Source organism: Rattus norvegicus, chromosome 5, assembly GCF_021556685.1.
Source record: "Rattus norvegicus strain SHRSP/BbbUtx chromosome 5, alternate assembly SHRSP_T2T, whole genome shotgun sequence".
In the NCBI taxonomy this organism is placed as follows: domain Eukaryota; kingdom Metazoa; phylum Chordata; class Mammalia; order Rodentia; family Muridae; genus Rattus; species Rattus norvegicus.
In genome coordinates, this window is record NC_141538.1 from 165,475,780 (window position 1) to 165,488,261 (window position 12,482).

The 12,482-nt window shown below is 55.0% G+C and overlaps 1 protein-coding gene and 1 long non-coding RNA gene across 4 annotated transcripts in view; one reads left to right on the forward strand and one right to left on the reverse strand.

The window, feature by feature from the left end:
• Positions 1-1,486: 1,486 nt before the first annotated feature.
• Positions 1,487-12,410, forward strand: LOC148006155 (uncharacterized). 2 transcript variants are annotated; one of them, XR_015621328.1, is made up of 5 exons: positions 1,518-1,590; positions 5,478-5,532; positions 6,501-6,662; positions 7,138-7,414; positions 11,901-12,410. It is a non-coding gene; the product is annotated as an uncharacterized LOC148006155 (long non-coding RNA). The 2 variants fall into 2 exon arrangements; XR_015621329.1 differs by lacking the exon at positions 5,478-5,532 and having other exon boundaries at positions 1,487-1,590; positions 11,901-12,409.
• Pex14 (peroxisomal biogenesis factor 14) overlaps positions 1,720-12,482 on the reverse strand; it is a 135,649-nt gene continuing 124,886 nt past the window's right edge. The window contains exons 1-5 of one of the 2 annotated variants that reach the window (XM_087550925.1): positions 8,810-10,537; positions 8,534-8,636; positions 7,293-7,390; positions 4,570-4,661; positions 1,720-2,931 (exon numbers count right to left, since the gene is read on the reverse strand). In XM_087550925.1, the coding sequence (XP_087407051.1) occupies positions 2,478-2,931; positions 4,570-4,661; positions 7,293-7,390; positions 8,534-8,636; positions 8,810-8,875 (813 nt within the window). In that variant the 5' untranslated portion in view covers positions 8,876-10,537 and the 3' untranslated portion in view covers positions 1,720-2,477. 2 annotated transcript variants of the gene reach the window in all.

A 12,482-nucleotide genomic window follows, 5' to 3' on the forward strand; every position in this document is an offset into this window, starting at 1 on the left:
ACCAACAGTACCTGGGAAGCCTGAAGCAGGCCCCATACAAACTCCAGATGCCCTCCCACTCCCCCACCGCTTCTTCTGCCTTCCCCAACCTGCTCTTTCCAATCTGCCTAGGTAGTTCCAATGAGTCACCCGGCTCTGGGCGGAGGATGGGGGGCAGAGTCTGAGGGGAGCTCATGCAGGGTGGTCAAGGCAGCTGGGCATGGCCTCCAAGTACTGGGGTTCGTCCCCTCCCAAACGACACTTTATAAAAAGACATCGTAATTGAGTTTAATAATGTACTCCCTTCCAGAAAGGGCCTGACGGGGCTGCCTGCTGCTCACTTCTGCCCCATTCCAAATATTTTTACCTTATTTGGATGAAATGCATTATTTTTCTAATGAAAGGCTTTTTTTTTCAAAGGGCCGTTTCCCCCGTCCAGGAGCCGCCTTTATTAGGCAGCCCTCACGCAGTTTTGGGGAGGGGCTTTTCTCTCCCTGAAGTCAGGCCAGAGTCTGTCCTCAAAAGCTGAACTCAGGTTTCTGTCCCTTCTCTTCTGAGCTTGAGCTTGGAACCTTCCGAGCTGGTGACGCCCAGGTGGGGGAGAGGGGCACAGACCTCCTCTCATGCCTGGAGCTCATGTCCCCAGCAAGCAGAGCCTGACAGCACTTAGCACTCACCGCCGCAGCCCCCACTCTGGCTTCACTTCTGTCCCAGGATATCTGCCCCCTAGACTTTCCTGGTTCTCTTTTGAAGGGACCTCCAAAGTTATGACAGTAACAAGTGGTCACCGTACCAAAGACGGTAGCAGTGGTGATCCCAGGATTCAGGTGATTCTGATGGACCACCTCAGGTCTACCCTGCCTCCTGACACTGGGACTCCTTGGGGCTTCCTGCTCCCCCAGAAGCCAGCGGCCATGCAGACTGGTCATCCCCAGGAATGAAGAAACATGGTTTACTTGGATATCAGGAGGCAGGGACAGAAAAGAGAATGGTTGCAGGGCCAGGGCACTGCCTCTCTAGGGACTTGGCGGCTAGAGATGCAGCCCTGAGGATTCGTGGGTGAGGATGAAGGGGGACAGAAGGCGGGAGGTGGGCATCTCCTGGGATGAAGCATGAAGCAGCCCTCGGTCACCCCCTCAGCTATGCTGTACGCATGTCCCCTCCTTTCCCAGGTGGTGAGGAGCCACCGCAGGGGCATGTGTCTTGCTTTACAGCTCCACCCGAAGCAGTGGGCACTACCAGGCACTCTCCACTTCAGAGGCCCACATCCACAGGAGGCACATGACCGGAAACTCCATGGCTCCAGGCATGGCCGGCCCTGGGAGGATGGAGTAAAGACTGTCCCTTGGAAGGCACTCCTCCTGCCCCAGCTTTCTGGTCACAGCTCAGCACACTGTGAAGGTTAAAGGGAGACAGGGCGGGCTTGAGCAAGCGAGCAAGCGAGGGACTAGCAGAGCACAGACAGGCTCCCGGGGAATGTGCATCCATTTAAGGAAGGCAGCTCATCCCTCAGCACCAGGTCTATATACAGTAACAGTCCTTCCTCCCGCTCTCGGGGGAATGTCGCCCTCCACAGACACCAGCGCAAGCAAGGAGCCCCTCCAGTTCCAGGTGAGTGCCTCTGACAGGTCCCCGGAGCCCCTGGTCTCTGGGGCCCTGCTCTGGTAGTTACCTGGCGGAGCTTTGGCTGAGACCCACCTCCCAGGCACAGGCGCTAGCAGATGAGGTCAGAGCCAGGAGTTAAATATGGCAACTCGTATTTATTACATTATGTACAGTCTTATCTTATAGTCTGAAATCTATACATGATCACGTAAATGAACATGTGTTTCTCAGTGGGAAGGACAGACATGGCTGTTGGTCAGGAAGGCCCTGCTGCCTCCTCCACCGCAGGAGGGAGAAGCACGCCTCACCACTGAGTAGCTAAACCACGACACAGCAAGCGAGGACGTCTCGTGTGGTATAGAAGACAACGGGCAGGTGGGCTGGGGACAGGCGCCCAAGGGCGGCATCTGTCAGCCAGGACCTGGCTGTGGGAAGGCTGGCAGCCCCAGAGATGAAGAGCGGGGCTGGCACCCTGGCTATTGGAACAGGCAAAGAAGAAGCCACAAGCCAGGCCAGGGCACAGTGGGGGAGACAGCAAGACCGAGGGGGGCCATAGTTCCCCTGCACTGAGGTGACAGAGGCAGGAAATGACATGAGCTCTGGCCATGCATGGTGTCAGGTGGTCAAGGTACTCAGAGGACACACCTAGACAAGACACCCGTCAAGGAGGGGGCTGGAGTGCAGAGCTCCCGAGTTCTCGGCCTGGGCCCGTGGCTGGGGCTGGGAACCTGTCTGGGAGGCTGGTGAAAAGAAACGCAGCCCACACTGCACGGAAGGACGGCCCCACCCCTACCTGGGTTTCCGGCCCCCCTCATGGAAGCAGAGCCACAACTCTTGCCCACCCGCCTCTGAGGCCCTGGGGCACTGGGAAGGCGGGCAACCAAGCGCCAGCCCTAGTCTCGCTCACTCTCATTGCTGGCGCCCTCTGGCCGCCGCAGCTTCTCTACCTGCTCATTGATCTGCCCATCGCCGCCCCGTCTGTCCTCCCTCTGTACCCCGAGGACGTCCTCTTCATCCACGTGGCTCACGTCATCATCCTCATCCTCCTCGCCCTCCTCGTCCTCCCTCTTCTCCTCCTCCCCTTGCACCTCCATCCTCACCTGGCCCTTGACGTCCACCACCCCTTCCCCCTCTTCCTGAGGCCCCAGCAGGCGGTATGTGGCTGTGGAGCCCTCAGGGCTGTGGCCGTCCTTCCCTGGAGAGGAGGACGGAGACTCATTGCTGACAGGGGAGATGTCACTGCTGCTGTGGTGGTTCACGGCCGCGGGGCTGGAGGGTGACGGAGACTTCACTGGGATCTGCCAGGAGGGGATCTTCGGGGCTGACGGGGAGGGAGGGAACTGTCTCCTAGCAGTGGACGAGGAAAGAGAGAGAGAAGCAGGTAGAGGTTGGTGATAGCCCCTGGCTGCAGTGCCACACCCCCCCTTGGTCCCTGATCCCTGAACGCTCAGGGATGGCAGCAGTTTCTCAGGGCCACGAGGCAGGGCCCACTGAAGGCCTCATCAGCCAAGCCAGACACCAGAAGCACCCTGTGCTGCCCGATGGCACCCTGGGGCAGGACCTACCCTCCTTGGCAGCTGCTGGTCTGCCAGCTGGGGACCCTAAGTACTCTAGAGCTGCCCACCACATTCAACACTGTCTCTGCTCCACTCCTGTGGCAAAAGAGGCCGAGGCTGGGAGCCTGGGAGCCCTGGCCGATGTGCCCATAATCTCAACAAAGGGTGGCTGGGGAACCCTGGCTACTGGGCCAGGAGGTCAGAGTCATTTAGACCAAAAGGATGGTGTTAGCGCCTTCACTGGGAACCTCTGAGCCTAAACTTTGACCAAGTAAAAGCCGAGTCCTGGGCCTCGGCCAGTAGCCAACCAGACTGAAGCCCATTCCAGGACAGACCTGGGAAGTTGGGTCAGCATGGTCATGGCTCAATGCAGCTCTATGACATGAAGTCCTGTTCCTGCAAAGGCCAAGAGGACAAGCCCTGCTCCTGCCCAGGGCCGTGCCACCTCCCAGCAGTGGCCACAGAGTCAGCCTTCAAGCCGAGGGCCCGCCTGGCAGCCCACACCGTCTGGCCCTGCGCTATCCCTCAGCAGCAGCACAAACACGAGAAGCTCGGTTTGCTGTCTCCTCGGTTTCAGAGTCACCCGACAGCCTGCATCTGTCCCCTAACCACAGAGGCACTTGTCCTCTGGTTTGGAGGGACAAAGACTGCTAAGAACAATCTGCATGTCCTGCCTGGATAGGCCACCTCAGCTGTGGAGACACCCTCCCTCCGCCCAAGGTCAGGATGTGAGAGGCCTTAGGAAGGGTGGTCCTCCAGCCTGGGCTCCCCACAGCATCCTCTTCCCCATCCTCCCTGCTCCCATGAAGCCACCTTGGTTGTCCAGGTCTTGCCTCACAGCTCCTAAGTCCCTGGCCAAGCAGACACACAGGCCTCCAGGCACAGACCACTTGGGCACACGCAGGCCAACTGACTGCTGACCCCGGCTTCCTGGACACTGCACTTCCGGACAGAGGCTTCCAGTCTTAGTCTGGTTGCTCTCAATCAGGTCAACACAGCGACCACCAGGAAGCGAGCGTCAGGGGAGGCAGAGCTGCTCTGGTGCAGCTCTCACACCCGTGGCCTCAATGTGATGTTGTCTGAGACAAGGCTGCCTGCAGAGAGCGGCCACCTCCAGTGTACTTGACCATAGATGTCATACAGCGGGCAGTGTTCTCCTGCAGGCCCTGCTCTCTGCCTCAGTGTCCTCTCAACCCTTCTTCTTCTTCTTCTTCTATTTTAAACACAACACAATGGACACTGTCCCCTGGGGCGGGAGGGAGGGCTCCTTAGGAGGGGAGGCTGGCGTGCCTGAGGTTTGGCTCAAGACCTTCATCATCCGGCCCAGTGAGGAGTCCTGTCCCTCCCGTGATTGTCACGCCAGCCCACAAGACCCCGACACCACCAGGCTGACATTAAGTGAGACAGAGCCCTGAGCTTCCTCTCCTACCGATTCAGAAGAAGTCCTTTCAGAGAGTTGATTTCTGACTTGAGCTCATTGATATTCTGGGACTCCAGGATCCAGTTGGTTGATGTGGTAGCCTGTAGGTCAGAACACAGATAACACGGGTCACAGTGGTGCCTGCTGCCAGCCAGTGTCTGAGGTTGGGGGACTTAGAAGGGCCCTGACTGGGTACAATGGTGTTAAGAAGTCACTCAGTGTTCTTAGGTGGCACTGCAGCACTCATGTGTGAAATAACAAAGAAGCCCTTATGTCTCCCACAGACACTGACACGGGCTTGTGGTGGTGGTGGTTTGTAGTGGTGGCCATTTGGTGACATTATGCTGGGACAGCAGGAGGGGCTGCTCTAGACATGAGGATCTTCCACTTCTGTTGAATATTTGAAATGTCCATTAAAACAACCAGCAGACACAAGCCACCTCACAACGACCCCTCCCTGGAACCACACCTCCCAGAAGTCAGCACTAATTAGGGCAGCAGCCCAGAGGTGGCCCAGGGAAGGTGCTTACAGGAAGGCTGAACAGGTCAAGATGGCAACCTCACCCTAATGCCATCTCCAAGCTGCTCAGGATCTCTGGCTCCTGGCCAGGACCTCAGATCTCCAGAGGTTTCCTAAGGGTCAAGGAAGATGCCCCTGGCCAAACCTCACTGGCAGCATCAATACCTGTGGACCACTCCGCCCAATCTTATTCATTCTTTAGGAAATGTCGAGGCTGAGTGGAGAGAGGGGCAGGACACTTTCCTAGCACCAACCCTTGAAGAAGCATGCCTTTATGGTGTGGAGAGGGAAGGGCAAGCAGTTGTCAGTAAGTTGGGGCTATAGGTGGCCACGTGCTCTGTGACCTGTATGCAGGGATGAGAGGCCTGAGGGTCTCTGTTCACTCGGCTCTCCGCAGGCTGATGAGGGGACATCCCGGGATCTTCCCTATGAGCCATGGCTTCTGATACAAGGTAAGGACATTGTCAGCTAGCCTAGACAGCCCACTGGGCATGCCCCTGTGGAAAGGAGGTTCTCAGCTGAAGGGCAGCCTGGAAAGAAGCAGGAAGCAGGCCACTGCCCTCTTATCCATTTCCATAGGTCCCTGCTGCAGACCACCAGAGAGCAAGGCCCAGCGAGCCACTGTTCTGGCTTCTCTGAGACCTTGAAAGCTACAGCAGGCCATTAACAAGGGAGCAATTTCCACTCACTGGCCACAAAGGACTCAGATTTCCAAACGCACATGGTGCCAGATGCCAGGATTTGGAAATAAAATCTGACATCTGGGGCTTTTTAGCCAGTCTCTTTAAAAACAGTTGTAGCAAACTCACAGGCTTCAGTTTTATGTAGGTTTTAATTACTCAAAGCTCTTCTTTTCGCTGTTACAGGGCTCCAGTAGGAGTTTGGAAGGCAGATATAAAAACTTACATTACAGCTGAGAAAACATAGCTGGCCTCTTTGGTTTATAGGGTAACAGAGTCCTCACACGGTGTGGGCCTGGGTGCCAGGCCAGAGCCTCACTTCAGCAGGGAGAGCAGGGAAAAGTTCTGTAGGGCAGGAGCCGTGACAACTGCGGACTCTTCTAGACCATAGCAGGCCCCAAACCAGCCATCCCCACTTTCCTTGGAGCTCAACACCTGGTCCTGATGTCAGCTCAGGGCCTGAAGAAAAAATAGCTTTCCAACCTTCAGAAGGGCTGCTGGCCACTCAGGCCTCAGAGCTGAGCGATCGGTCAGCTGGAGGCCACGCTGCCTGCCTGCTTTATAGCTGCCTGCGGGGACACAGCCAGTGCAGCAGCAGCAGCAGCGGCCACCTGAGCAGGAAGGAAATAGCCTGTGTAAGAGGGAGTGGGTGCCAGGAGGGATTCTTGGGGGCGGCCCTCACAACAGGGACCCCAGGCTCTGCCAGAAGTACAGAGATGTTCACTCTCCTGGATTCTTAGTTCAGCTGAGCAGAAGGCCGGCATCCCTAAGAGCAGCTCAGCTGGGACCTACAGAGGAGCCCACAGATGCTGCCTCTCAGACCCCGTCAGTCACACGCGTAGCTGAGGACCTGAATCCTGAGCTCTGACTGCTATCAAGCACTGCTCTTGAGCACATGAACAGTAAGTATAGCAAGGCAGGCACTGGCCACAGCTCGTTTACAAACAAAGACCCACAAAGGTGAGACCCACCTGTGGTCAGAGAGCTGGCGAATGGAGATGGAGGACTGGCCCTTCAGCCCGCTGCCGAGCAGACTGCTTCAGATCTGAGCAGTGAGGTGCGGAAAGTGCCACAGTCAACCTTACTTGGTTCTAGTTCCTTTCAAATCATCTGACCCCATGAGTCCTGGGTCTAGAGAACAGCCCCACTGCAAGGTGGGCCCAGCAGCTTAGGGAGAGTGTGAACTAGAAAACTGCTCATGGTGCACATCTCCTCCATTGACTGGACCCCTTGGCCTGGCTGTGACCTACAACCGAGCCTGCAGGGGCATGCCTGCCATCAAAGGTTTATCAACAGGAGGTAGCAATGGAGACATGAAGGCTGTTCTTGCTAGTTAAATGCTACACCAATACAGTGGTGCCCCCCCTTCTTCAACAGGACGGACAGTGACAACCCGAGGTGTCACCCTATGATAGAACACTGAAAACTGAGGACACTCAGGCACCCAGAAGACAGTAGACGATCATGGAGGATCATTAGGCCTAGAGCTAAATGAACAGACCTAGGCCTGGGGAACTAAGGGCCCAAAGTACCTTGGCAGCGGCCAGCTCATGGGCTAGCTCCTGGACCTTCTGCTGCTGCTGTCTCAGTAGCTCCTGGACAGAGGCCAGTGTTGTCTGTACCTGAGTCACTAGGGAAGAAAGAGTCATGTCTGGTAAGTCAGTGCCCAAGGTCCCCTCCTTGCCCACACACCTGCAAGCTGCTCACCTCCCTGCTATGTGGAATGTATCTGCAGCTCCCCCCCCCAACACCCAGATAATTTATCTGTGCCTGGGGTGATCCACCCGCTCTGTGTGTAACCTCTGGTGTTTCTACTTCATCTTTCCATTGTGTGCTTGTCTGTGGTCAACAGTATATCCGTCCAAAACCTCTCCCCTCTAATTATGTCTGGCTGTCGGGCCTGGCTCTCCTGCCCCCGGCAGGCTCTGATCATTCATCTCACTGGCCTCAGTGCCCTTGGTGCTCTGGGGTAGCTTCAGTTCCAAGAGGGAAAGTGCAAGTCCCATCTGGGTGGTCTCCCCTGTTCTCTCCCCACTGAGCATGCCCCAATGCCCCACCACCAGGTGACCTGTTGAGGCTTGTGACTACGATGTCCCCGATTCCTAGGACAGCAATGGTTCATGGGACAGATGAGTTAGGGAATTCCAGACCGCTCTGCACAGGTGCCAGCGAGGACAGAGCCTCCCGCCTGGGACAGGTGGCTACTCCTGCCAGCCTCGAGGTTTAGATTCCCAGCTCCCACTTAGTAAACAAGTTCACAAGGAGAAAAGCCACCTCTGCCACAACAGGTCCCAGCTAATCTAGGCCATCACTGGGGCAGCAGGCACTGAGTGCCATCCGTGTGGAGTCGATAACAAGGGAGGTGGCAGGGGTCCCGGGAGCCACAGTAATTACAGACTCTCTTGACCCTGCATCGGATTCTTCGAGGGAAGGGGAAAAAAAATCACTGAAAACCCCCCTGAAAACCTCATAGAAGCAGAAATTAAAACTGAACTTTACAGCCCTCAGAAAGGCTGTCATTTTACTCCCCTTATTAATATTCTGAGGTTGGGAGCCTTTCCGTAAAAACATAATTAATTGAGGCCGCGCCGACAGTAAACAAGCAATTTCAAATTAAACCGAAATGACGGCGGCTTCATTTGCAAATGTGAACAGATTCTCAGAGCAGATAAATGAAGTCACCACAGAGTGGAGACGAGGGAGAGGGAGGGGCCGAAAAGGGGCTGCGGGAGGACGCTTTGAGGGGTGACTTGATGGAGTCATTAATCTTTACCTGTCTGGGCCACACTGCCACTCAGTTCCGAGAGACTCGCCGCCATCCTCTCCAGCTGCTTCCGGTCCTCTCGGCCTCCCAGGATGAGGGGCAGCAGGTACTTCTGCAAGAAGTGGTCAGGTGAGAAGGTGGCCGACACCAGTCTCTCAAAGCCCACCACCCAACCTGCCCTGATCCTCTGCAGGCTACTCCACAGAAGCTCTGCGCTCTTCATACTAGAAACAAAGTGCTTGAAAAAGTAACAAGACCAAGATGGGGCCTGGTAGAAACTTCCACCTGAACAAGGACAAAGACCAAAATTCCTTTTGAGCCTCCAGATGTGGCTGGGGGGCCGGGCACCATCTTTGAGCTGTCCCCTGAGCCTGGGGAAGGCCTCCATGTATGAGGGAGGCCTTATTACAGTCTCTTACTTTCCTTAGATACACATTCCTGTGAGGCTTCTCAATTCTATTTCAAGAGTTCTAAGGAGAGACTACAGAAGGATATACCAGAAGCTGACCCTACTGGTGGCTTCTGGGGCGGAGAGCTGGGCAGCTTTTCACTGTACCCTTCTGAGTCTTTCACACTTCAACTCCGTGAGTGAAACAAACTGTCTCACCCACCCAGAAGCTGTGTTAGATCTGAGTAAATACAGCAGCACTGGAGAAATCAGAGGAAAACAGGCAGACTTCTGGGATTGCTGACCTTCAATGGTGGAGATAAGGCATGCACGTAGAAAGCCTACTCCAGAGGTCACCTTGGACTCTTTTAATCATCAGAAGGGGCTTCCTTACAGAAGGAGCCAAAACAGCCTATACACTCCCAGAACAGAAAGATAGGGCAAAAGAGAACTGCCCCAGGGGACACAGAATGTCAAGGCTGATGACTGCAAAGCCACCAAACAAGGATGCCTTGAACCAGCCTCTCCATCACTAGGAAGGTGGGGGCACAACTGGTGACCACCTGTAGGGCTTGGGACACGGATACACAACAAGGAAGAAGGTGCCAGGAAAACGGAAGAGAGAACTTGTGCTTTGCCACTGTGCAGCTTGGGGCCCTGAGACCATCTAGGTCCCCAATCTAGGGTGCACCCCACTTTGGCCAAGCACAGGAGCCTGGCGGGTGCTGTCTGGAGAGAACTCAGGTCCTTAGTCTATTTGGGTCCCAGACAGGTAAAGAAGGACTGTTCTCCCTTCCACTTCTGTGCTAGGGAGAAAAGCAGGTCTCACAGGGGGTTGTGGGAGAACTCATTTCAGAGTGAGGCTAGTCATTTAGCGCATGCATAGAAGCCGTTTCTATTTTGCAAAGTGCTTTGTAGCCACAGTGTGAGTTATTACCCACAACTGAGCGAAACTCATCAACTGCAGCCTGACGGTTCCAAAGTATAAAAGTCAAGAAATTCTCAGCTGCATAAGCAGCTACACCCCATCCCTGAGGCCAGAGCCCATGAGCGGGGAGCTGCTGCTCTGGCTAAGTTTCTATTTGCACAAAGGAAGATGGCCCTGCTTTTTCTAAACGTATCACTAACATGCTGAAGACCTGTCACCACTGTGACCAAACAATTCAAGGTTTCCGTTCTTTGTAAAACACAGGCTGGTGGCCAGAGCTCCATGAAACAGATGACAACCTCTGTGTCACATCTGAACCAAGGTGCCACACCTCCTGTTTTGTGGGGGCGGGCAGTCGGGTTGTCACTGTGATGAGACAATTAGAGCTGCTCACAGGACCTTGGTACTTGTGACCTCTGCACTGGTGCCTGTCTGCAGCCAGAGGCTGGCGAAGGCTGCCCCACACAGGCCTCCACAGCAGCTCAGAGCGGGTGAGCTCCAGCTCAACACCTGGCTTCTGAATTTCTGCACAGGGATTTCTTATTCTGGCAACAGGCACTACCCTGAAGAGTTAGTTATGTTCTGCTACAGATTTGTCATTAGCTATTGTGTGAAGTAAAAACTAAGAATCTAAGAATGAAAGGGTTAAACACTTTTCACGTGCTCAAATTACACTGCAAGCCTGGGAATTCAGTGAGTCCTTAAAAAAGGAAAAGAAAAGGAAAGAAAAGAAAAAAGAAAAAGTCACTAAATGCAGGCTGGATTAGTGGGAGGCGTCAGAGGAGAACAAGGCTTCTCTCAGGGCAGGCTAATGTGGGGCCATCCTGGCTGTGCATCTTGTAGACTAGTTTCTTCACATCAAGGACAGGCCTTTCCGCTCTATCAGGGGAGAAAATGTTGGTTCAGTGCCTTCGGATCTGCTGTGAGCATCTTGAGCTGTGAGCTCATGAGGGCTGGCTGACTCACAAGGCCCAGGGAAAAATCCCACATTTATACAGATGCTACCACAATCCACAGAAAACAAGAAGTGTGCTTCCTGGGCTAGTTGTAAATACCAGGAGGAACAAGGGCATCTACGGGGCTCCACGTGCCAGCAGGCAGGGAGCCAGCACTGCTCCAGCTCCTCCAGGACAGGCCTGGCCTTCGCTGCAATCTGAGGCCAGTTCTACGGATGCTGTAAGCCATCATACGGGGACGATGCACTCAGACTGCTGACCTACTGAGCAACGGTGCTCCTGCCCTGCCTTCAGTGTGTTCAGAATGTCGCTGGAGCAGCTGAGCCAGCCTACTAAAGCCAAAGCCTCCGTTGGTGCGCACTGCCTCGGTTCCTTCACTGAGTGCGGACCCGCAGTGCTGATGGATAGCGTAGGCACCTGCAGTGGTGACAGATAGCGTAGGCACACTTTCACACCACCGCAAAGTCGCATGAGCTGTCTCGGCCCAATCTTACAGATGGAACTGTCCTCTGGGACAGAGTCAGGTTCGACACACGAAGCTAGGCTCCAGTGTCCCAGCTTGGAACGACTAGATTGCTCTGTTCTCTGCTTTGCATGTTTCTCATTGGTGCCAGGCACTACTCTCAATACTCGAGCTGATGGACGGACGGACGGACGTGCTGTGGATGGGGGTCGGGGTGGAGAGGTGAAGCAGCAGTGCCGTGTGCATTCATGTCTCTCCTGCTGTGTTCCCTGCTTCCACCACAGTCACTGTGCTCTGGGCCAGGTCCCACTGCCTGGAAGGCCTTTGTGAATAAGCCAGGGGCCAGGAGGGAGGAGAGCCGAATGCCAAAGGGTGGCAAGGCATAGCACTGTGGCCCCTGGGAGCCGACTTACCTTGTAGAGCTGGTGGAAGCCAAATGCAATTCCTGCCAGGATGATGGCCAAGGCACCGTAATCTCGCCATCGGGAACCTCCGGGGCCTGGGGGAGAAAGAAAGGAAGAAGAAACTCGGACAGGTCTCTCCCAGGAGTGTGCCAGTAGCAGGCAAGTGAGACACCCGGCTGCAGAAAGCACGTGAGCACCAGAACTCTGCTCAGCTCTGCCTTTTCTCCTTCTTTCCAGGTCCCAGCACCGTCTGCCTCACTTTGGATGGAAGTGACCTGCCCGTGAGATGCTGGGAGGAGGTATCTAGCTGTGAGCTTAGTGTCCAGCCATGGGGGTCAGAAGGCAGGTGACGTGAGGGCCTTTGTCTTAGCTTCATGAGGTCAAGGAACAAGGATCATTCTAGAGGCCAGTGTGTGCACACCACACAGAGGGTAAACCAGGGGCCAATGGGACCTGGGCCTCTCTGCTCTGAAGACACAAGTCTGCAAAGGACTAAGCAAAGCAGCTTCTGAGGTGCTGAGGGACAGGGCCAAGATCTGTGTCGTGGAGGCCAGAGTGGGTGGGATGGGGAAGACAGGTCAAGGGCCTGGAACACTAGCCAACCATGCGGGGAAAGTAGCACGAGACCTACTCTATTTCAGGAGAACACTGGCCTAGTTCTGGGTGTTGTAAAGTTAAGGGGTGGATGTGTACAGGGCTCTGTATGTTTAGGTGGGCAATTATATCTTATCAGCTGGGTCAAAGGTTATTGTGTTGTGTGTTCTTTCATGTGTAGATTTAAGAGAGTGTTTGGCGGCTGGTCTGGGCTGCCATGGAGTT